The 24,157-nt window shown below is 39.4% G+C and overlaps 2 protein-coding genes across 5 annotated transcripts in view; one reads left to right on the forward strand and one right to left on the reverse strand.

The window, feature by feature from the left end:
- The window catches only part of npnta (nephronectin a), a 50,143-nt gene extending 41,087 nt beyond the window's left edge, over positions 1 to 9,056 (forward strand). For all 4 annotated transcript variants that reach the window (XM_008287198.1, XM_008287211.1, XM_008287204.1 and 1 more), the window contains 4 exons: positions 3,471 to 3,560; positions 4,603 to 4,701; positions 6,947 to 7,206; positions 7,472 to 9,056. In XM_008287198.1, coding sequence (XP_008285420.1) covers positions 3,471 to 3,560; positions 4,603 to 4,701; positions 6,947 to 7,206; positions 7,472 to 7,582 — 560 coding nt within the window. In that variant the 3' untranslated portion in view covers positions 7,583 to 9,056. The remainder of the gene's footprint in view (positions 1 to 3,470; positions 3,561 to 4,602; positions 4,702 to 6,946; positions 7,207 to 7,471) is intronic.
- Positions 9,057 to 20,226: 11,170 nt separating this feature from the next.
- LOC103361198 (hydroperoxide isomerase ALOXE3) overlaps positions 20,227 to 24,157 on the reverse strand; it is an 8,683-nt gene continuing 4,752 nt past the window's right edge. Inside the window, 4 exon segments of the mRNA XM_008287227.1 lie at positions 20,227 to 20,866; positions 21,012 to 21,182; positions 21,732 to 21,832; positions 21,979 to 22,100. Coding sequence (XP_008285449.1) covers positions 20,687 to 20,866; positions 21,012 to 21,182; positions 21,732 to 21,832; positions 21,979 to 22,100 — 574 coding nt within the window. The 3' untranslated portion in view covers positions 20,227 to 20,686.

Raw genomic sequence — 24,157 nt, forward strand, 5'->3', positions numbered from 1 at the left:
GTCCAGCTTTCTTGGGAAGTTATTTAGCCTTAAGGATTCACAGAAGGAAGATAGAGGAGTAGGAACATATTTAGAGGTAGAATAATGCTGTATTGTTTTTCTTTCTCCTTTTTTAGGTTGCAAGGCAATTAAAAAAAATAAAATAAAATAAAAAAATTAAAACCCTTAATCCTTTACATTAGAGGGGAGTTTTGTAGCCCCCAAAATCCTCCGGCACGCAACAAGAATATCAACAAACCAAACTACTAAAACATATGTTGCTTTGCACATTATGAAAAAGCAGCCGAGAGGGAGTGCCAGCACCGACAGTATAAATAGCTGTAAAAGTTGTAATGGAACAGAGATTGAAGTTTCTCTCTGCTCATTATTGGTATCAGGCTCGTAGGCACAGCAAACACAGAACGCCGAGCTGCTTTCGCGTGTCTGAAATGTCTGGTGAGATGCAACAGCCACACGCAGAATAGGAGGTGAGATACTGTGGTGCCTACTCACCTTGCCAGATGGCATCACATAATTAGAGAAAGGAAAGAGGAGAGAAGATTGCCTAAACACCTGTCTGCACTGCTAGAGGGAGACATCAATCTAATAGTTTGCACCACAGCGAACCAGTTGTATGAGAGCATCCTGAAGATGGCTTGAATAAGGTGAGAGAAGGAGGGAAGAGAGAGAGACATCACTGAGTGATTATTCAAATAATTAGATGGAAATAGGAGTAAAAATGAGAAGCTGTGCCTCAAGTGCAGATGCTTACTGTAGTCAGAGCTAATTTAGAGCTTTGTAGTTTCCTTTCGTCTTGAACCTGTTGGACGTTTTTCTTGTTTTCAGATGGGTTTAAAGAAAAGCTCAACATTTTTTTTTTTTTTTGAGGATCAATGTGACGCTCATGTCTGCATGTATAAATGTGGAGCAGGAAGTGGGTCATCTTAGGATAAAGAATAGGAGAAGAGGGCGATGAATAGCCTGGCTTTCTCCAAACTTTAAAAATACACTTGCATCTTTGTGTCTTGCTTAACCAGTCTGTTCTAGAGATTGAAAAGATACAAATGACATTCATTAATTGCTGTAATTATTTCTAGGAAATTTGCTCCAGCCATGTGATACGGTACATAAATGCCTACAAAACTACAAATTTGTGTCCCTGTGTGTCTAAGGATTAAAGACATGGTGCCAAATAGTGCGTTTTTGTGATGCAGGTTAGATGTTTCTCTCGGTTTCCAGTCTTTATGGTAAGTTTATCGCCTCAGGTCTTGATCAATGCATAGACATGAGAGCAGAATTAATCATCTAAGTCAGTATGAAAGCAAATAAACACATTTTCCAAAATATAAATAGAGATCTCCTTAAACACTCTCTGGATTGTGCCAAAAATGCATTTCTGTGCACCTTTTTAAAAAAAAAAGCAAGGCTGTTTTTTCTAAGCTGCATAAAAGCTTGCATTTTGGAGATGCAAGGCTTTCACCCGGTGACAAGGATACAAGTGTGATGGTGTAACATCGTGTCAACAAAGAGAAAGGTAGCAACGCCGCATCTGAAAAAGGAAAAAACTAAAAATGATGAAATGTGCTGTATTTGTCTCCAAACCTTAGAATCTCAGGGAAAAGAGTGTTGATTTAAGTTGCTGATTGGTTTTTAATTTGTTTACTCAACATTTCGACAGAACATAGCAGATCTCTTCCAGCAGCTTTTATCGACCTCCCAAATATTTGGACGGAATAAAGCACATAAGGTCAAGAGGTGCAATGTTTGAATATTATTTCTTATGAAGCATTTCATCATATCTGGGCGTGCAGATAGTTTATGATTCATATATTGAAGTTTTGAGCTATCCGAGATTTCTGTCAGCATCTCAACACAGGGGAGGAAATTGGGATTTTGTTTGTAGGGCTCAAACCAGAAACAGTGTCCCAGTTACTCTGGATCATCCGCTGACCTTGCTATGAGAAGTTTTCATCTGAGCTACTTTCTGCAAAAGAAGAAGTCATATTAAAACTGTTGACAGTAAGATCTATAGATAATGCAGTGTAACCAGGGCTTTGTTTTTAAAATGATGCACGACTACCGAGTTCTTAAATGTACATTTTTAATGTTTCGGGCAGCAAAAATATCAATTAATTGAACTTGATTGCATTTGGGATCAGGGTATAAATTTTGCAAAGACAGGTACATCTTTACAACTCTGTGTATTCTGTCTGTGACATAAAAAGTTAAAAATCCAACTCTTATTAATAATTTACTTTATTTTTTGGGGTTTGTTTTGATGTTTTAACTTACAAACCGTCAGCAGGAAAAGCAAATGTTTCCTTCAACACTGTTTCATTGTCTGAATTTGTGTAATTACATGATGTTCCCGTGCTGTTAAAATAGGACACCCAAACACGGCTATATTTTCATCGTCACAGTGTCAAATTACTGCAGCCGTAATCAGCATATCATTGGATTTGCTCTTTATATATCCACCCTATGACTGGATGCGCAAATTTCAAGGGAGGCCTAGTTCCTTAAAAGCACAGACACACAAACACAGACTCCCACAGAGAGATGCGCATGCCTGGGATTGCTGGAGAGCCTGGCGTGAGCATGACCTCCCTGCTCTCGGATTCCTTCGACCGACAGGCTACATCGCTGTCTGCCAGGTGGTGGTGACCCGACGCGGAGGGGGGACGGGCCCTGTCGGTACCCGGGCTGTCTGCAGGGGGGCCGCGTGTTACAGGGACTCTGGAGGGTTGTCAGTTCAAGTGCAGGTTACAGTTCATTCACAGCATAAGCACAAGCATCCGCGTGGGATGCTGAGAAGTGTCTTATTGATAGTTTGTCTCATTAAATCCCATTAACATGCCACATATGTAAATGCAACACATAGTAAAATTAAGATATTTATGTGTATTTTACATTTTTGGATGCTTTTTCGCCATGAAGGCATTTTTAAATCCTGTTATACTAATGGATTAAAAGGGTCGAAGCGTTTCATGTTCCAAAAGATTTGTCATGAAAAATAGACAGTTTTATGCTGCACACAGTTGACCTTTAAAAACACAGCTTGGCCTACAGTACAGTATTTTGGGCAGTGTGACCCCATTGGAGAGGGATAGAGGCTATTTCAGGACTGGTTGTGTACTGTCATGTACTGAAGCTCCCCGGTTGTGTAGCAGCAACATTTGCCCAGACGTTGCATCAGATGAACCATCGCCCTTTTCCTCGTTATGTTTCACATTTGACTTCTGGTGTTGCTATGGGTTTTCTCAGGTATTCTGGTCTCTGTGGGCGTCCGTGCGCTGTTATTGAATGCGCTTAGCCCCGGCTGCACAGTCGCTAAACCGTGACATTGATTCATCCTTGTAAAGTCCTTGTTGAGTAATGAAACAAAGCTATACAATAGCCACAAGCAAATGCCAGTGAACAAATATAATACCTTAGTTAATCCGTTATCTAAACTCGCCTCTCCCTCCCTCCTTTTCTTTCTCTCTTTTCAGTTCCTCGGAACCCCGGCCACAACACTGTCCTCGACATTGACTTTGACATTGAGCTCGGCAACACTGCGGATGAAGCCAAGGATGACCCAGGTAAACACATTTGATGAGACAATCAGCAGCAGCCCTGCAAATAGGGCCCAAATGATGACGGACGAGTCACATTTGCTATATGCAAAATGAAACTGACAAGCAACTCCTGCAGCGGTGGAGGTATTAGAGTGACCAGATGTGTTTTGATAGGGCTTTCACCAGGGGGTGACGCATGACATCTGGCCGTATCCGTTTAAATAATGGCTCACAGCCCAGAATGCACTGCCAGACTTTTCCACTTTTCACATTATGCCTGCTTGATTGCTTGACTGCTTGAATGATTAATTGATCATTTGGAAGCACATCAGCGCTCTCCTCAAAACCTCCATAGTATTTAATGTAGAGTTCCTACGACGACAATAAGCTTTTGTGAAGAGACAGCACTTTCTGTCATGCCTGCTCAATGTGATTTATTGATCTCGAGAGGATGAAGATTAAATTGCCTAATGATTTAGTTACGTGTTTATTTTGGTTCACAGTGCACCATTTGATATACTGAGAAGGCATTTTCATTGGCTCAGAAAATGAACTAGAAAGTGTTTTTTCAAAAACCCTGTTTCAGGGACAAAATGATGGATATTATTCCTATCTTTGAACCAATTTGTACAGCAATCCCTGGATAATACGGTAACTTTTGCCTGCATTGCTTTAATGTTATTGTCTAGGCATCATCGCTTGGAAAGAAATGATCAGTCATTGAATATTATGACTCTGTTGTAAACATAATGTTTGTTATTCTGCTGTATGGCATATATATGCATAGACGCACACTCACTGAGTTGCAAAACCAGCAAATCTTTCACATTCACATTAATTCCTTTCTACTCTTTCTACCTCATTTTTCTTCTTTTCTGAGATTACAACATTAGAACAAATGTTTGCACCTTCTTGGTATCAGCCTGCTTATCAGGAGCAGCTTGAGCAGTCGTCTTGCTCCCAGTGTAGTTAGAGGCTCACAGCAAGGCTACAGAGAGCAGACTGGAGCCCCATGCATGTGTGTTCGCCCTCCGCTTCTCTGAAATGTGGGTTTTGTTCTGTTCAGCGTCGGGGTATCTGAGCTGCTCCTTTGATGACGGTCTTTGTGGTTGGATCAGGGACAAAGACGGAGACCTTCACTGGGAGACGACGCCTGATCCGTCAGGTAACTGAGGAACACGGGTCAATTCTTCTCACTCACACACCTTTATTAAAGAATACCATTTGTTCTATGGTTTGCTTTATATAAATGGAAATGGCTCCTACACACACGCGCGCACACACACACACACACACACACACGGTCGAAGCAGCTCCGTTTTGTTCGACTCAATTACAGGTCAAGATGAAAATTACTTGAGGGAAGTAGTTTGTCTTGTCTGCAGATTAGTGCTTTGCTCTACAAAGCGATGCAAATGAGAAGTGGATTACGCGACCCATCAGTGATACCAGTGGCTCGCGTTAAACACGAACACAACACTGTGTTTCTTTAGTTCAGATGAGGCAAAGACATGGTGAATTATGTTGAGAGGACTCAGCGGAGACCGTGTGATGTCTAAACAGTGCGGCGTACTGCTACTGTTTAAGTAACAATAGCTACATCTGGCTTCTGCTGCCAACTGCCAACAGTGTGTTTCCACTCATTCAGTCCCTCATCAGCGCAAATAAACATGTTTATCCAGACATTTAAGTTGCCCGGCCAGTTATTTACAATAAATCATGTGCTAAGCGCTATTCCAGTCGCTGATTCGCAGCAACCTGTTTATTATTCAACATTTGAACGATGTCTTCGTTATAGATACAAGGCTGTCCACCTACATGTTTTTCCTACATCTTGAGCGTCTTATGAGGCACGTTACTGTTTGCTGTTCATCACTTTAAGTTCTTTGATAAACAGCCAAGGGCAAACACTCGTGCCTGTTGGAGGAATGGCACAGATTTGGAAGGGAGCTCATAGCTTATGCAGAAAGCCTCTGTGGTCCAGAGATACTTATTGCAGCCCCCGTGGTTAGCAGCAGCCATACATGGATCTGCTGGATAAGCAAAATACATCAGCATTAATCAGCCAAAACCCAGAAGCTCTTTCACCTTTAAATTTTTAAAAAATATAGCTCTGCTATCTAATGCATGAATTAACCAAAAAAAATCTATTTGCCACTGGCAACCGACTGTATTATGAGGCAAAGGCACATAAGTGGGTCAAATGTTTATCAATTGTCTCATTATTTTCTGTCTACATTTTAAAGATCAGGTCACCCAAATAGTAAAAAACAAGCACCCTAAAAAAACACACATTTTCTTACTTACCTGTGTTAGTAATAGTGTTTTTTTTCTTTCCAGTGAAGTAAATGGAATACTGTGCTGCTCCAAGCATTCAGCACCTCAGTAAAACTCAGCTACAATTTGGCTTCCCAGGAACAGGGCTCCACTTGGGACAGTCCACAGACCCTGTCAGCAGTTTGCATGCAAACAGCTTCTGATGTGGAAATTCGTTCCAATGAAAAACTGTTAATAGTGAGGTGTGTGAATTATCCTGGGTAAACCAGAACACTGTGTCTGGAAAACTGGAAAACCAGGCTGCTGTTAAATTTTTCAGATGTTACGTTTCAGTGCTGCACACACACACACACACACACACACACACACACACACACACACACAAATGAGACTCAGGGTATCACTTTTTGTAGCAGCAAGAAAACACATATATCCCCAAACCTTTGCAAATAACAATAGTGTTTTTGTGTGTCGCTTGGTCCTAGTGGGTAAATAAAAAACAATCTGTTTGTGTGGAGTTTTTTTAATTGGATGGTCTACTTTAACTCAGTTTTGTTTCAGATAAGTTAAAGGAAAAAATAGTTTTGTTCAATTTAAGTAGCTATTTCTATCATATGCGCACTGTGTACAGACTATATATGATGAATATTAAATGGTAAATAGTAAGTAGTCTGCACTTACACAGCACTTTTTTTCTACTTTAGTGGTACTCAAAGCACTTTACAGCGTTTTCTCGTTCACACACACATTTATACACCAATGATGACAATGGCTGCCGGCCATTGGGAGCAACTTCAGGTTCAGTGTCTTGCCCAAGGACACTTCAACTGTGGAGGGGAGGGGGATTGAACCACCAACCTTGCGATTAGAGGACAACCTGCTCTACCACCTGAGCCGCAGCCGCCCTAATTCAAACACCTACATTTAGATAAACTTGCAAAATTACTTAAAAAAGTATACTTTAATTGCTATAAGTGGTTTTCAAGGACCGACAGAGGTGCAGCCTTCTCACCACAGGGTGGAATATTTTTTTACTTCCGTCGAGGGCTACCTGTCAACACAGTTTGGTGTTTCCCATTTTGACAGCAAATTTTTATTAGTGTTCTTCCATTAATGGACTGTAATCTCCACAGGCGGGCGGTACCTCACCATTCCCGAAGCAGGAAACAAGAGGACCGGCCGAGGCGCCCGGCTGGTCCTCCCACTCACCCCTCCCTGGAACGACGGCAATCTGTGCCTGTCATTCCGGCACAAGCTGGCAGGTCACCATGTGGGAATGCTTCAAGTGTTTGTGAAGAAGGGGAAGCAGTACAGTCCGGCAGTGTGGGGTCGAACAGGTGGAAATGGCTGGAGACACACCCAGATCACACTATGGGGCACGGGCCTGGAAAGTGTAAGTATAATATCATAAACTTTTTTTTAATGCTCACTCGTACAGCATCTTTTGAATTTTAAATGATTATTTCTACAGATTTTCAGTGAAGAGAAATGTCGGTGTTCTTGTTTATAAAAAATAAATCTAAGGAGCAGTTTGCATTTTGAAAGAGCGGGATCTGCAAAATTTAATGGCGTCCACTTTGAATAACTCCTCTTTGATCATGACGGGGCGTGCGATTCTGCTGTGGCAGTACCTCAGTGTGTGATGTGCCGTTCTCCAGGTGATCCTGAAGGGGGAGCGTGGGCGAGGCAGGAGCGGGGAGATGGCTGTGGACGACATCACCTTGAGGAAAGGCGCCTGCACAGAGGAGCACAATCTGAGGAGACTCTGACTGACAGAACAGAGGAAGGCAGACAGAAAACATGAGGGAGAATCATCTCAAAGAGAACAGACTCTGTTGTGACACCCCCTCACTCTGCCTTGGCGCTCACTGATCCCCTCCCTCCCTCCTTCCTCCCTCCTTGCTCCCCCTCCTCCCAGCCATCACGTGAACGGTACCCAAAAAATTGTGTGTCTGCAGAACATTGTTTTTTTTTTCCTCTTTTTCTCGACTGTCTGTGAATATAAAAGGACTGAAGCTAATCTCATGGGCGGATCCTGGCAGCGCACCCCTCGGCCTCTCTCTTGCTCTCTCTCTCTCTCTCACTCTCTCTCTCTCACTCCGTCACCTTGTTACTCTGAAACCTGCATGCACCTACTTACCATGGAAATGTCCTCCACCTAACACAGCCCTGGCAGCCCTCCAGCCACACCTCTGAGAGGCCCACATTCACTTCATTTCTTCCCGGAGAGGATCTCTTCCTTCATTATGGAGTCCACTTTTGCTTTGCTTTGATCCTCTTTCACCACGAGCCATTGCTTTTTTTATTTTTTATTTCTTTTATTTGCTTGATGGTAAAATATGTGGCCACGGGTGCAGTTTGTGACTGTTCAGCAAAATATCAGAACATTTCCTTGAGGGTTAGAGATGAAAAAATAATGCAAACCACAAATTGTATTTGTCAAAATTCACTCCAAATCTGATACAGACCGATAGTATTAAACCAATTTGCCATTCAGTTTAACCTGCTTTTGTTGGTCAAATCTGAGTTTTTGGTGTTTTTTTTATAGCAAGTTGTTTTTTCACGGCTTTTCTTTTGTTGTCACAGTATTTCAAAGATCTGCTTGGTAGAAGAGAGTTTAAGTATTTAGCACCTTTTCTATCCTGACCTTTTATCGAAGACTCGTAAAGTTTATTTAAACTCTCTGCGATCACGCTCGTCAGATACTTGAAACGTGTCAAACAGAGTCGGTGTATCATTTTTTTGACACTTGCAACTCAACAGTTACTTTCTATTATACAGTATGTGCTTTGTTATATTAAGTGCAGTTTGTTATAAAGACAATGATGCCGACGACTTTTTAGGCTTTCACAAATTGTATTATTGTAAATGTAGTCGTGTGTACATACTCTAAAGATGTACAATTCCATTTGTTGTGTGGTTTGTATGTCGTGTAAATTCATGCACAAGTATTAATTGGATTTCAAGTGGTTGGTTATTTCAACATTTAAAGAACATGTACGCAGATGGAAACCTTGCGCAGTGCAAGGCTGTGTGTAAAGTGCGCAAAAATATGTGTGTGTTCATGTGGTATAATGCTCTGTCTGTTACTTGCAAAGCACATAATTGCATATTGTATGCTGTGATAATGAAGGGCATCGGCTGGAATTTAAAGGTTTTCTGTATGCATGGATGCATTCACCAAATTCAGATTTATCCAGACCAGTATGTAAATAAAAGACATTTGACTGACGTATTATGAAACAAAGCATGATTTTTTTTTTCTCCGTATCCGAGTTGCTTTATTTAAAAGAAAAACTTACTTTTAAAGATATCCTGCTAAGATTTTCACTCCTGTTACTATACACAATCCTATTGTTATGTTTTAATGAGCACGTGGGCATGCATGCACACAACAAGTACAGGAGCATCAGAAGCAGGTTGTGCCTCAAAAATGTCACCGCTCCTTTGAAAAGAACCAAATAAAAACCAGAGGACAACCGTTTAATGGTGCTGTAACGAAGCATAATGTTAAAACAAACTGCAGTAAATATATGAAGAGTTTGGAAATGCATCAGGAAACCCAAGACAGAGTATTTGGTGAGGAAATAACACAACTCCAACTTGAATAGAATTGTTGCCCACAGAACTATAATGGGTAAGATGATCAAAGTTTCAGATCCTAATAATTCTCTCATTTAGTCAGTATTATTATGATACGACTGACTTTTTTTATGCAGCACCAGTTTCATAACAAAATCCAGTTACTGGTGCAGTTCATAAGGTTTTGTCTGTAATCAGTTGGTATTTGCAGTCTGCTTTGATTTATTTGGCTTTATTTTTGGTGTGATTTCTTTTGTCAAACTAAAATAATTTATACACCATATTCGTCACCCAGGGATTGGCAAATCCTCCAAATATCGTATGAACACATATGCAACAAAAGATTATTTAAATAACGATGTTTAAGCTAAGATAAAATGCCATGGAGAGCACAGCATGACACAAATGTTTTACAATAAAATAAAGGAAAGTGTTTTTTTACAGGTACAAACTCGATGATGGAATGATCCCTTCCTGTTTACAATAGGCTAAAACACAGAAGGACACGTACTTTGATTTAATATTTTGAATTCCTCACATTCAAAGCTATGTTTTCTTTGTTTCTACAACAGCCCAAAGCATTGCTTGTGTAGGCCAGATGACATGTGTCAGATAAAACTAAGCAGCTTCAAAAGTAGTTCCAAGTTTTCACCGGGCTACTATTGTAAATGACTGTGTAAGCTGTGTTGAACCGCAAGCAGCTGTAATACTTATCCTTCACACTGCATTACTGGTTAATTGTTACCATGAAGCAAACTGGATCAGAGTGAGTACTTTGATATAAGTCTCGCTGATTTAGTCTCCCTGTGTTTTCTATGGTAAGTGGCCATGGAACAGTACAAGCACAATACACCGTGACGCGGAGGATTTCGTTCACCTTGTCTGTTTTCATATTTCAGGGTATCTCATTATGTCGTATCACATAAAAGGAAACCTTTAGATTGCAGCAGTAGATGAAGCCATCATCATACTTTCACAAGTTCAGCTTTAACGAACTTTCGAGTGTTTATTCACACTGGTGGACAACAGGGAAGTCTGTTGACCTCTAAAGAAATGTCTGCTCTGGATAATCTCTCTTTCTCTATATAACTCACATAGACCGCAATACAAGAACAAATGAATCAAATTTTTGTTTGCTCAAATAAGGTCTGCAGTTTTGATATTAGATCAGTCTCGTAACAGACCATATTCCAAAGTCCTGTCACTGACCTGGGATGAAGCACCTAAAAATCTTCATTTTGCCTTGCAGCTTCATTTTTGGGATCAAAAGGGCAAGCAAACAGTCCTTTTATTAAGATAAACCACCACGAAGGAAAGAAATCCAGAGGTTGGAGGAAATAGCCAATAGTCTGTGTGTGTGCGTGTGTGTGTGTGTGTCTGATTCCCAATTGTGTCTAGAAGGGGTGCAAACTCATTTCTTCTGTGTTTTGTCTCACATAACGTAACAGAGCATATATTAGCAGAGAGACGAAAACATCAAACACCTTTTCGGTTATTGTAGAATAAAGCATGAAGCTTATGGCTTAATGAAGGACCTTCGTCGACTCTGTTATGCTTGTTCCATGGAAATAAGAAATCTATCAGTGCTAATGGCACATTAATGAATGTCATACGAGGAGATGAATGATGCAATTAAATATGAGCGAATGTTCGCAGAGTTCAACAGCAGTGACATTCTTCATCGTACAAAAAGACAAGGCAGGCAAGGTCTGGTGAGAGTTATTGTTAATCTCACTTTGTTGGATAGTCAGAGTTTAGACTTGCAACTGAACCTACTGTGTTTTATTTAAACATTATCTCAATGCATCACATACTATGTGTGTATGTGAAGGACATTAAACTAAAATGATTTATTCTCTTACTGCGTGAGTACGTTTTCCGCCAGAACCTCTGTCTGACTTTAACTGCACTTATCAATCTGATCAGTTTTTACATCCTAGAACTTCCTGATATGGTATTAACCGATAATTGGTGAATCCAGTAAATTAACAGCGCTCTAAAAAGTATTTCAAAGTACCTATTCCTACCACTTAGTTCAATGCATGACTGTAAGATAAAAAATTAAAATTTAATGATTTAGATAGTCCGTTTGAGTTGCAGTTTAAGTCAATTACTTTATTGGGTTGGGTTGACATAATGATGTTGTTGACTATATCAATTCAAATTTCTGCATTAGTTGGTTTAAAACTAAATTTAAGGTGAGGTAACTTACTGAAATTGGCTTTGCAAGTTCAGCTTTTCTTCATCTTGAGGCCAGGATTTTAAGTCCCCTCCCCTACTTACTATACACCAAAACAGCTTCATTTTAAAAAGAAATTGCCAACCTAAAAACTTGTAGTACATCTGGTAATTAAATATGTAACACTTAAAAGTCATTTTTAAAATAATAAAAACACTACCTGGAACAAGTTGATTTTTATAAGCAATCCACTAAAACACTTGTGTTCATGTTACCAATCATTAAGCGGTAATTAAAATACCTTTGGTTGCAGAAGAAAAGTCCAGTCCCCTAAATAAATGTAGTTAGTTGGTTGAACATAATTTCACTAGAAGTTATCATGACTCAAAAAGATTGATGCAAACAGTTTTTTGTCGAGCTCAAGTGCAACACATCGATCTGCCTCCAGTAATCCACCACTACAGTCCTAGAAAGCGTTTTTTACAACTACATTAATGCTGATGTCTTGTCAGGCATCAGCGCACTGCACTGATCCGAGTATGTAGCAGAGTAATAATAAGAAACTTCGTTCTAACGGAACGGGACCAGGAGCTGTCAGTACAGAGTGCAGATGTTTTGACTGATTTCTGCTTCTGGTTTATGTTTTGATCCAGGCTTGTAATGATTTTTTTGGATGTGTGCATTCTGCACTCATTTTGCCCCCAAACAACCTGCTACAAGTACAACCTGCCAATTTGATGTACAGTGTTTCCACAGCTTCACTCACTGGTAGTGAAGGAAAATGTCAAGCTGAAGAAGAAGTCTTCCAGGATAAGGATGGAAATACTGACTCAACAGTGAAGCACTGGCAGGTCTGAGCAGATGATGACTCGATGTTCTCAAAGACGAGGAATGCAGAAATTATTTGGGGATAAAGTTGGAAAGTGTCAGCGATCACACTGAAGAACTTGTTAGTCATTTCCTCTGGATAGTCGGTGCTGGAGGATTCAAGTTTCTTGTTAGCACAGAAGTCTGAAAGCTCCAAAGTGGCAATGTGCTCAGTGTGAATGAGACTGTTGCATGAAGACTTTGGATGTCAGTGAAGTACCATTGCTAGTAATGTCATCTCTGATGTATTTATGCTGACTTGCTGGCCCTCGTTACAGTAACTGACTGAGAGAAAACTTCAGCATCTAACAGGATGAATACAAATCCAGCAGGCCCTTCATGATATTGATCCCCAGGTAGAAACACCCTCCGGTCACTTCCATTTGTACGTGTTCTAAAACATCCAAGAGCTAATAACCAAATGGAGACAAGCAGGAGGAGTTTGCTGATGGAAGGTCATAATGGCTGTTCTGCTCACTCTGTTTTCAACACAACCTTTATACAATCTCAGTATCAGGGGATAGAATAATCTCAACAATAAAAACACCACTAATGATGTTTCTTCACAGTGAAACCTTACAAGAAAGCACACACCTGAAAGAGTACGACTGGACTTTTGCTTCAGATGAGTACATGTAAAATTAAAACTAGAAGTGAGCAGCTAAAAAGCATCTAATCAGCTCCACCAACACAGTCAGATGCCATCTGCTGCGGTATAAATGTGTTAAACTTACTGTAGTGTGAAGATAACAGGTGTTTTGAAGAACTTAGATGATCTGATATCAGATACCTGGACACAAATAATCCATTAGCAGCGTATACCAGTGTTGGAAAGTACAATTTTTCCACACTGCTGCTGCCAGAGTTTTTTTTCTTCTTTTTTTTAAAGTTTGACCTTCCTTGGAGCTTTATTTTGTTATGCTCTTTTCACTACAATACAAAAGTCAATCCGTGAAAACCTCAGAGTTGCCTTACTGTCCTGAGTCAACCAGCGTGGCACAGCTTCAGATTGGTAACTTCAGTGGCTGTTTAAAATGAGCTTTCAGTAATCATAGGAAGAGCAAAAGGGAAAGTCATCACCATAAGGTTGAAAGATTTATTAGACTTGAAGATTCCCTCATGAGGACGTCAGCCCTGTGGGTGAAAAAGAGATGCTTAATCAGCAAACCGTCTGTGTAGTCTGAATCAGGAAGGAGGTCAAACCTTTATTCAATGTGTTATTCAAATGGACAGACTATCCGTGGAAGTGCATGAGACTTCCAATCTCTTGTTTTTAATGTTCTGCTTAAAAGTCCTTCATTAGCTTGCAGGTAACCTCCTCACAGAAATCCTTCTCTGAGTTCTGGCCAAGAGGGACCTGACAGGATGTGACAATGTGTTAATAAAATGAAGAATAACACATGACTAAAATCATTACCTTTTTTTTCCCTCCTCCTCTGGACAGTTTCAGTTTTACTCTAAATGCAAAAGAATGCAGCGATGCGGTTTCAAGAAGACGGTACACTGACATGTCGAAGACATAGTCAGACAATGTGTTGGCTGCTGGAGAGTTTAAATAATACAAACGTCAGTTTGATAGATGCAACATGAAGTATTCAAGCACTTACAAAGTCAGAGATCTGCTTGCTGAGCAGCCACATTGTGAACATGAGGTGTTGACACCAGAGGACGTCTCCAGCCATGCCAACTTGGGATTGGTTATAGGGGGATGGGAGTGTAGGGCATCCAGCCACCGTAGTTATACTGCAACTGGTGAACGAATCACTGACAAAGTTTTTAAAAATCATATGTAAATCATGATAGTTGAGGTTAAACTTTAAAAAATATTGTTTTATTAAAGTCAGGTATTGTACTTTCACATGCTGGGTGGCCATGGTTCAGGCGGTGGAGTAAGTTGTCCACTACGTGTATCGGCTGGCGGTTCAATCCCCAGTCCCTCCATATGTCAGTGCCCTTGGGCAATACACCGAACGACACCAGTGGTAGGTGAGCACCTATCATGGCAACTCTGCCACCAATGGTGTGTGTTTGTGTAAACAGGTGAATTAGAAGCACATTGTAAATCACTTACACAAGTCAAAAAGGTTTTAAAAAATGTGCTATATATTAAGACATATACTACAGGATGTCAGCCTGCTCAGAACAAGTTAAAATCGTCGCGATGACAAGTTCGACCACTTCAGCCACGATGCATAAACTTTGAGGGATTTCTGAGGAGTCAATAAAACAGCAAGACTTAATGTTTTTAGATTAATTGAAAGCTCTCTGCCAAGAATCTATAATTTGCAGACTGGTAATATAAAATGTTCAATGTCTGCAAACTAAAACATCATTTCACAAATGTCCTGAATCAACTTCTGCTATTTAGATTTTTTGGTGAACCTTGCAGTTGCACGAATCACTAAGAGAAGTAGATGTCCACTTAAATTAGAGATTTGAAGCCACAAATTCTTGACAAATTCTAACCCTGTTTTAGACCAGCACACTGCAGCTTGTTCAGGGGCATCGGATGTGTTGTTTGGCTCTTTCTCCATTGTTATATTATTATTCTGACATCCTTCAGGAGCACTCATGTCTCAGAGCAAATGAAAATGACTATACAGTTTGATTTGGCATCCTCCTCTTGGAGATGCTCCCTGCTGTGGCAGTACAGCAGCATGAAATACATAGAAACATGAGGAACAACATGCAGGAAGCCTTGTAAACAATCCCCCCCAAACAACCCCAACACAGACTCTCATAGGCTCTGGGGTGTTGGAGTTAAAGTAATATTATGCTTATTTATAAATAAACCACTGGTTTTGTTGTTTTTTTTGAGTTATTTCAATTTGGTAAAGGAAGCATGTTTATTGTGCTGCTTATCGCGTTCCCTTTTTCCACTTAGAGACTCTCCAAACAGTCTTTTCTTCTGCAGAGCAGGGGTTATTTTTCATTATTGTTATTATGTTTTGTTTTGTTTTTTTTGCTCATCCCATTTTCTCTTACTCTTCCAAACCACATCACTCCAACTGGAACGGTGGTTATAAAAGTACCTGTTTTAGTTAAAAAATAAAATAAAATCCTGTATACGCTTGCACAAGAAGAAGCAAAATATAAGGTTAAAAGTAACAATGCGGTTGTGTTTTTACCACAACACCAGGCGCCTAGAACACCTCAGAAAGTACAAATCTCTAGACAATGCTCAGCAATATTATCAGGTACACAGAGGCGGCTGTGGGTCATGGAGGGCATCCATCGCTTCAGGAACGTGATCATGCTCTCTCCTGCAGAATGTACACCACAGGAAACAGTCCAATTGCAGTTGGAGGCAAATTCTGTACATGAGAAGAGTTCTGTGTGAAAACAAAGCCGTGCTAAATGGTTGATCCGGAGAGTGTGGCAGGTGTGAGGAATGAGGAACCAAGAGAAAAACAAGTGATTATCACGAGAAAAAAAAGATAGCTGTTAAAGAACTTGTTATGATGCTTTACAGTATCGCTGTGAGTGTGAAACACTTAAAAATACCTGGTAGTTTAGAGCAAAAGTTGGGCATTTTGGGAACAGCTCTCTTTTTCTAATAGAGCGGTTTCTGTATTTCAAGTCTTGTCTTGTGCTAAGCTATACAAACTGGCTGCTGGATCCACCAGGAATGAGAAGAGGATGTTCTCAGGTAGCTCTGAGCAAGAAAGGTCAAACCTGAAAGGTCAAACAATTTCTGTCAAGATGTCCAATTAACTCACACTGGGTAAATAATTAACTCTACAAATACCTGGCTGTGTATTGTGTTTATTTCTGGGGGGGTTTGGCATTTAGAAATGATATAACCCACCTTGTGAGTAACGATCAGATGGACATGTGTAGTAAAATCATGTGATCATTTAGCTTGAGCTTTCAGAGGCATCAAGAAAGAAAAACAAAAACCTGGTATGTATTATAGTACAAGACACTCTTATGCATGAACCTTGTACAGAGGAGGCTCCATCGACACGCTGCTCAGTCGTGACACGGAAAAAAACTGCCAGCAGGGGAGCTCACAGCAGGTGAACACTGTGGAAATCTGCACTTCTCACAAATGTCTTCGCCAGTCGTACCCAGAATAAGGAGGACAAAGAATTAAACATCAGCAATGAAAGAATGAATGAGCATGATCATTTAAACCATATGCAAGCAGTTTAGACAAATATTCTATCTCCACTTCTTTATTTTTCCCCCTTATTTTTCCAAATTTGTTGGCAAAGTTTTGTTAAGAATCAATGGAAAAATTAAACACCAAGACACCAATTATTGTATGGAGCTGCTGTTACAGAATCTTTTTTCAAAACTTCTCAGTATTCATCGAGGAATACATTTTAGCTGACTTGAAATTTTGGCACGAAGGATTTTTAAAAATTCAGAAGGCAGCATCTCACACAGTTTGACTGACGCCGTAATTAGTTGGCTGAGTCAGCTGTCCGAGCTATTAAAATTTTCCACCGGCCCAATCAAGTTCATTATAATGAATACGTAAGATTTAGTTGGTGTTCTGGTAATTACAAATAGCCGGAAAAGGTTGTGTTTATAAATAAATTGTACGAAACCTCGCGTATGGCATCTGTTTTAGTAACTCGGTAATTATAAACCTTCTATACTGAGCAGTTCTTGTGCCTGGAAGCTGTGACTCAGACTAAGCATAGCCTGTCAATTAAATGTTAATGCCTTATTCAGTTTTCATCCAAATACCACCAGCAGAACATTTTTGTTAAATGTCTGTGTGGGAGACCGAGCATGTCTACTGAAGAATTTTTAAATCCATACACATGAAACACTATAAAACTCATGATAAAAGCGGTTATCTGGGTTGTGGCTCGTTATGTTAGACATATTAAGCAAAACAAAGTATGGTAAGTAGGCCATCCTTTAATAGTCTCTGGCAATATTAATGAAGAAGTCCACATGATGGTGCTATAAAGAAACGTTTAATGTAAAAACATTTCAGAAGAGGCCATAAATCCAACGTCCTTTGTCCAGTGAACAAACTCAGTTAAAGCCATTTCATCGTGCCATAAATCCCAGCTGCCTTCCATCGAATTTCGTACTAAACGTGTCCTGTCATGTTAATGTTCAACTCAAGCAATGTGTAAATTCGTGGGTCAGCCTCACCTGAATAGGAACTGGCATCAGCTTATCATGAGGAGATTTGTAGCGCTGTATGAAGGGAGGCATCAAATGCTGCTTCTTACATTTATGATGTCTGGTTTCGCTCAGGTTGGAATTTTATTCCATGAAAAATGTATAAAAGTGCAAAATAATGCATTATACATTCTTATAATAATATTAAATTAAAATGAAATGACAGAAAGCAGGGCAGGTTTACGTCTCTAATTTTAACATCATCATAGGTTTAGATTCTTTAAGGAGTCCAACAACACCCAGCACTGCTCTCGTCTACACTCGTCCTCAAATGTATTCATCCCCTTCAATTAAAGAAAAGGCAAAATTCACAGTAGTCACTCAAATAACTAGAAACTGAAAAAAGTAATAATAAATAAAAATTTGCTAAATTATAATTTAGTGAAATAAGATGTTGCTTTTGAATTGCGGTTCAAAAGAATAATTTTAAAAAACAACCCAAACTGTCCCGGACAAATTAGTGCACTTTGTTGATGAGCAGTGGACCAAAATCAAAATACTGTAGTACAGGTGCAGAAGTCTGGTTGAGAGTTACAGAAAACACTTGATTGCAGTGATTGGCTCAAAGATTTTTCAACTAAATATTAGTTCACGGGTCCCATCATGCTTATTTGTTTGTTTTTAATATTTCTGTTGAACCACAATTTAAAAGCAATGTCATGATTTTCATTAAATTTGTATTTATTATTACTTTTGTCAGTTTCAACTTATTTCAGTTACAGCTGTTTTTTTTTCCTTCCTTAACAGGAGGGTATTAATACCTTTGAGGATGACTGTATGTGCTGTAGCTGCTCTCTCAACTTCACATTCTTGTCATCATGAATTCTTAGAGTTGACAAAAGATATGATTCAGAAATAATTCTCCTTATTCTTTGTGTTTGGTAAACAAAACAAGAAGTTTACAGCGTAATGATCATGTTCTACAAACCTGTTTCTCTTTCTGAGCGTATGTACCCTGCTTGTCAGTGCTTCAGCAATAGATGGGAAAGTTGTACATGTCTCCCTCTGGGTTCTTCATTTTAACCTTGCAGGGAAACCACAACTCTTCTGGGTGCTGCAGGAGAGGCTTTTTGTCAGCCTCAATCAGCAGCAGCTTTCCAAGGGAGGTCCTGCAGGACACAGAAAATGTAAACTCCTGCGAGCAGACAACAAGAAGGTGAGAGGCTCTGTGCTCTGTGTGCACACGCGCTGCCTGTGGTGGCACAAATGTGAGAGTGGTCACAAATTGAAAATATCGTTTTGTCAGAATTCAATGTCTCTGCACCTGAAGTGATAATTTGGGGGAGTGAAGTGCAAATTTGGTACGAGGTTTGTCATTATGCTGCTCATAGTGCAATCATAGTGCCTTAATTGCATAGAGAGAGACATACAGAGACCTCTGCAAAATCACCAGACTGAAGCAAAACTACTTCTACCTTATTTCTTATGACAACAACTTTTGTACACAGTATAAATCCAGACCAAAATGCAACACACACACACACATATAAATATATATACAATTAGTGATTTAAGTCCTTATTAAAATAATTAATGGTGATGATTTTAGTATGTGCGATTAGTTGCAGATGTAATTAAACCTTACTTATTTTACAATCAGCATCAAAATAAAGGTGAAAAAGAAATCTTTTAATTAATTAACTGACTGAAAAAAAGAAATATGGGGATTAATAACACAAAATTTAAAGAGTAACATTAAAAGAATTAGGAATTTAATCTGAGAAATCCGCTTTATTACGCGAAAATAATAAACACTAAATGAAACCTTGAGTTGTTATTGTTTCTTCCCCTCGCTCTTTTTTTTTAAGGCTCTCCAAACACACGTAGGTGGGAACCTACGATATATAAGAGGATTACAATCGCATTTAGGCTAATGAGTCGGTCTCCATGCAACAATATAATGGCCTATTTGTGCTGAAAAATGTCTGTATTATGAAGTGTTAAAGAAATATGCAACACATTTCAACACTAAGTCAACAGTAGGTGTGAAATCCAGGGATTATCCAGACCCACTGCTCCGAGGTAGAAGGTTGCAGTGCCTTTAATGAATGTGAGTCGTGTGCAATTACCATCCCCATCTGTGCCGGGCAGATTAGTGAAAACATGGTCACACCTTAAACGATGCTCTGTACAGTGCAAAGAGCAGCTAATTTACAGTGCTGTAATGCATCTCCAGCAGTGACGAAAGGTGACAATGTATAGTATGATGTGAAAACTATGTAATCAGAGCTCACTTAGCAAGTGCTGCAGAAGAACAAGGGATCTATTCACTGCTGTGTGAAGACATAAATGCATAAAACAGCACCTTCTTTTGATTACAACCACAAAAGTTTATTGTTTTAAGTTCAGTAATGCTATTGCGGTACTTGTAAAATGTGGCAGTCACATAGTATTTTGTCATGATTCACTAGTTTATGAAGCCAGTAAAGATAAGGAACTGTCTGTCTGAAAGTGAAGTGATGCTTGTCTCAGTGTCTGTTGTGCCAACTTGTGTTAAATGTTTTTTTATATTGTTTTGTTTTTGTTTTTTTAACAAAAGGAAAAGAGTCATAAAATAGCAAAAATAGGAGAATAATTTTCTTACACAAATATTTGTAGGACATTGACTGGTTAAAAAGAAAGAGGCTCACATGCAAATCAAATTATAGCTCAGTTTATTAGTGCAATGCTACAGGAGAACAAACATTTACAACAGTAGTTTGAAAAAAAAATGATTTGCTTATTCTTGTGTTGACAATAAAGCACACATGCATATGTAAAAATGCAAAGTTTCTTCACAAAAAACAAGACTTTAGAAAAAATACTTCTTAATGCAGCTGCTTCACATCTTGTACTTTACATCTGATTTCTGCTAAAATACCTTGTAAAGCATAATCACTGATTAACTAGAAGATTTAGGATTACGAGGTAAAGCAATACTATTTTTCTCCAGCTACATTTACGAGCCTGCATAAAAAATACAAATCAGCATACAAGGAGCACAAACAGCAGCTTAATATCAGTTGAAATGAAAACACACATTTCTTCCTCTGTTGCCTGTTTATCTAATATGAAGTTGAAATTGGTCACTTGCAGAGGATGTCCCACTTTCTGGTGTTCAAATGGCCACACTATTTTCTACCTCCAGTGGATCCATGTATGTGTAAGGCACATCCAGTCCCTTGTTTCTGTTTTTGATCACTGCGCTCAGCACTTCGAGCTCTCCTTGGAAGTTCTTTATCATCTTGAGGGGAATCTCCTCACTGAAGTGGTCCTCTGGGTGCTGGCCGAGAGCGACCTGATGAGATTAATGACGCATTCAGTTTCTCTTCCGCGAATATTTAAACTTTTATCAAACACAAACCCTTGACATTATAATGTACAGTTGCAGAAAGTTGAACATCAACGCGATTTATGTAATTTTTCAAGTCTTGTCCACTTACGAAGTCACTGGACTGCTTGCTGAGCAGCCACATGGTGGCCATGCCCTGAGCCGTTGTGTTAATATCAGGGAACGTCTGCAGCATTGTGTCCTCACTCGTCGTCCCCTTTGTGGTTGGTGGGGGAAGTTGCAGGGAGATGGGTGTGTTGGGCATCCAGCCACCATAGTCAAACTGCATTGAAATGATAGAAGTAGTGAATAACTAAAAAACAGAAATGAATTTCTTCTATGTTTTTAAGCATTATTGATGCTTTTTTGCTATTATTGTTCAAACAGACATTCACAGACCAAGAGGATGAATGTAGTGAGTTTGACATTTGCACTTTGGACAGAAATGTCTCAACAACTACGGATTGTCATTACATCTGAAACAGACATTCGTGCCCCCGTCAGGATGAACTGTAATGACTTTTGCTTCACATCACGTCAAGAGTTCAGTTTGTCTAAAGCCTCTGTTTACAGACAAATGCCTGAAAAAATATATTCCACCCAACTGTTTGCATGTTGCTACTGTAAACTCTGTCCAATAAAATTATGACTATGAGCATGTTTCCATTTTCAGTGCTTCTAATGTGCTTGTATAACAACCTTTAAAGTTCAAGGTCATTTATTAGCAACAATTCATCCATTTGTGCAGTTTAGAGAGAACTATAAAACCTTATCACGCCATGCCACAGGACAGTGTACCATTATCATCGATTATCTATATTATAGGATTCACCTGTCCAGTGTTCACAGCCGAGTGCTGGCCCGAGCCAATGAAGATCACCATGGTAACATACTTGACCATCTCGTCCACAGTGTGGAGGCTCCGTGGAATCCCTGACAATTAGGAGAATAAACTGCATGACTTCAAGATGTTCAGGTGACAAAACGTATGTGTGATTAATGCATGATTGCAATACTATATAATATACACATAAACAACCAATATCATCTTAAGGTTTGCATTCTCCTTGAAAGCCCACCTGTGTTTGGGTTGGATAGAAATCCATGTTCAAAAATGTCCGATATCCACTTCTGCAGCTCAGTGTCCTGCTGGACCTCAGCATCACTCTTGTAGTAATGGCCAAGGAGCCCCTGCACAAACCTTTGAAAAACGAGAATATATTTTGTAAAATGCAATCCTACTTAAATTATAGATTTTCCTCTTTTTTTGTTTGTTTTTTTTCAACGCCTGTAGACGCCAGAATTGTTTAAGTAATATGGAACAGTTTAATGTTTTTTTCTGTTTGTTTCGTTTTGAGTGATATTTTTGGTAATTATGTTTGATTGCACTATCTTGTGTTATCTTTGTCATTTTAACCACCCATCAAGTATTTTGTCTTCCCTCTGTATTTACCATTCTATGTTTTGTTAATTGCCTGGCAATGTGAGGCCAATTTCATTCATCTGAAAAGTGGTATATAAATAAAGTTTGACTGACTGACTGAGTGAAGCCAGTAACCCAGTGATTTAGGCACAGACCACAAGGACACAAATGCTGCCAAGCAGTGAGTCTCCGGCTACATTACTGATCAGCTGGACCCTTTCTGCATGTCACTCCCCTGCTCTCTCTCTCATATGTCCCGTCCATCTTCACTGCTCCTGTCTACCAAAGGCAATGAAAGAAACTGAAAGATATTCTTGATAATTTTTCAACATCTGGACTCAAACCAAGAGTGTTGGGGTTCACATTCATAGGTGTCTTAGCCATGGTGGCTGTAAGGGTCACGCTAACTTTAAACTCTTCACCTCCATTGTAGAGATTCAGGGAAGTGTGGTGTTAAGGTGGGGCGATTTAGGATTCGCTCTCTGCAGCTTGGAGTCTGCAACAGCCACTTTGCTAACGGCAAAAGGAGGTGATGAGCACAAAATTAGCACGACACTTAAGCCTCCTTCAGACATGTACTCTGTTCCATTAGTCTGACAGAAACTGAACGTGTAGGCTTTTTGTCTGAATGAGCACCCTTCTCACTTTTCTGCAAAATTTGCTGCGGCCATCTTACTGGGTTGGATGTGGTAAAATGTAATGTTATATGCAACCTGGCAAAAATCTGAACTGCACCTAGTCACAGTAACAGATAGGTAGGCACAAACAACAGCACTTCTATTTGTGTAAAGTGATTAACAGAAAGCTTTGCTCCACATTTCAGCACCAATAGTTGTCCAAAAATATCCCAATGAGTCTTTCTTTTGAGTTTAATAAATACCTGCAGCATCAGACAGCAGGACAATACATATGAATCTCTACAAAGTGAGAGAGTTGTGCACATTTCCACACAAAGCAAACGCAGTAAATGTATTAATTAGTTAGAAATATCAGTTATCCCTGACATGGAGATGGGATTGATCTGTTCTTTTAGTTGTCAGCGTTTAGGAAATCAGAAATAAAACAGGCTGTTGGGTATTTGGACACTTTGATAAGCTGCTATTAGTTTAGATTTAGACTTCAGTTTATTATTGCATGATTATGTATTATACATCTCTCGGGGTATTATCTAATCTTGTGTAAATGACTGATATCACAGGCAAAGTGCCCGATGTCTGAATGACAGAATGCCACTTTAATTGACTGATGGACACAGCAATGTTAGATATGTTGTGTCTGGAAAGGGCTTTATAGTCACAGTGGCCACATTATTGGGGAAAAATGCCAGGGTGAAATATACCCAAATTGTCTTTTAATAATCTGGCATCTGAGAGCCCAGAGATCTATCAGTAGGGACACCAGAACTCCCAGCAGTGCCTCAGGTAACAATGACTGCTGCACAAAAGCTTTTGCAGTAAATTTCAACATAAACTGGTCAGAGGACATTGCATTAAACTGGACTAACTGAAGGAACTGATGCAAAGGAAATGTTGGTAAAGAGCAGAATACGGGAAATAAAATGGGTGGAGATCAAACGTTCCACTGCAGAAGTTGATATCTTTAAATCAGGAATGGAAGAACCTATACAAATGTTTTAGCTGTTCAGAAAGTCTGAGTCTAGCTAATAGATTTTGGCTTTCTCATTATCCAGTTTCAGGGGCAACATTCTTTATGATCACCAACTTTAAAAGGGCACTGGGATTTTTTAAAAAGATGTATTGTATCCCCAATATTTACTGCCACTATCTGTATAGTGATTTACTTGACTTAGGTTTACTTTATACTGGGTAACACAG

Source organism: Stegastes partitus, unplaced genomic scaffold (assembly GCF_000690725.1).
Source record: "Stegastes partitus isolate 25-593 unplaced genomic scaffold, Stegastes_partitus-1.0.2 Scaffold11, whole genome shotgun sequence".
NCBI lineage: Eukaryota > Metazoa > Chordata > Actinopteri > Pomacentridae > Stegastes > Stegastes partitus.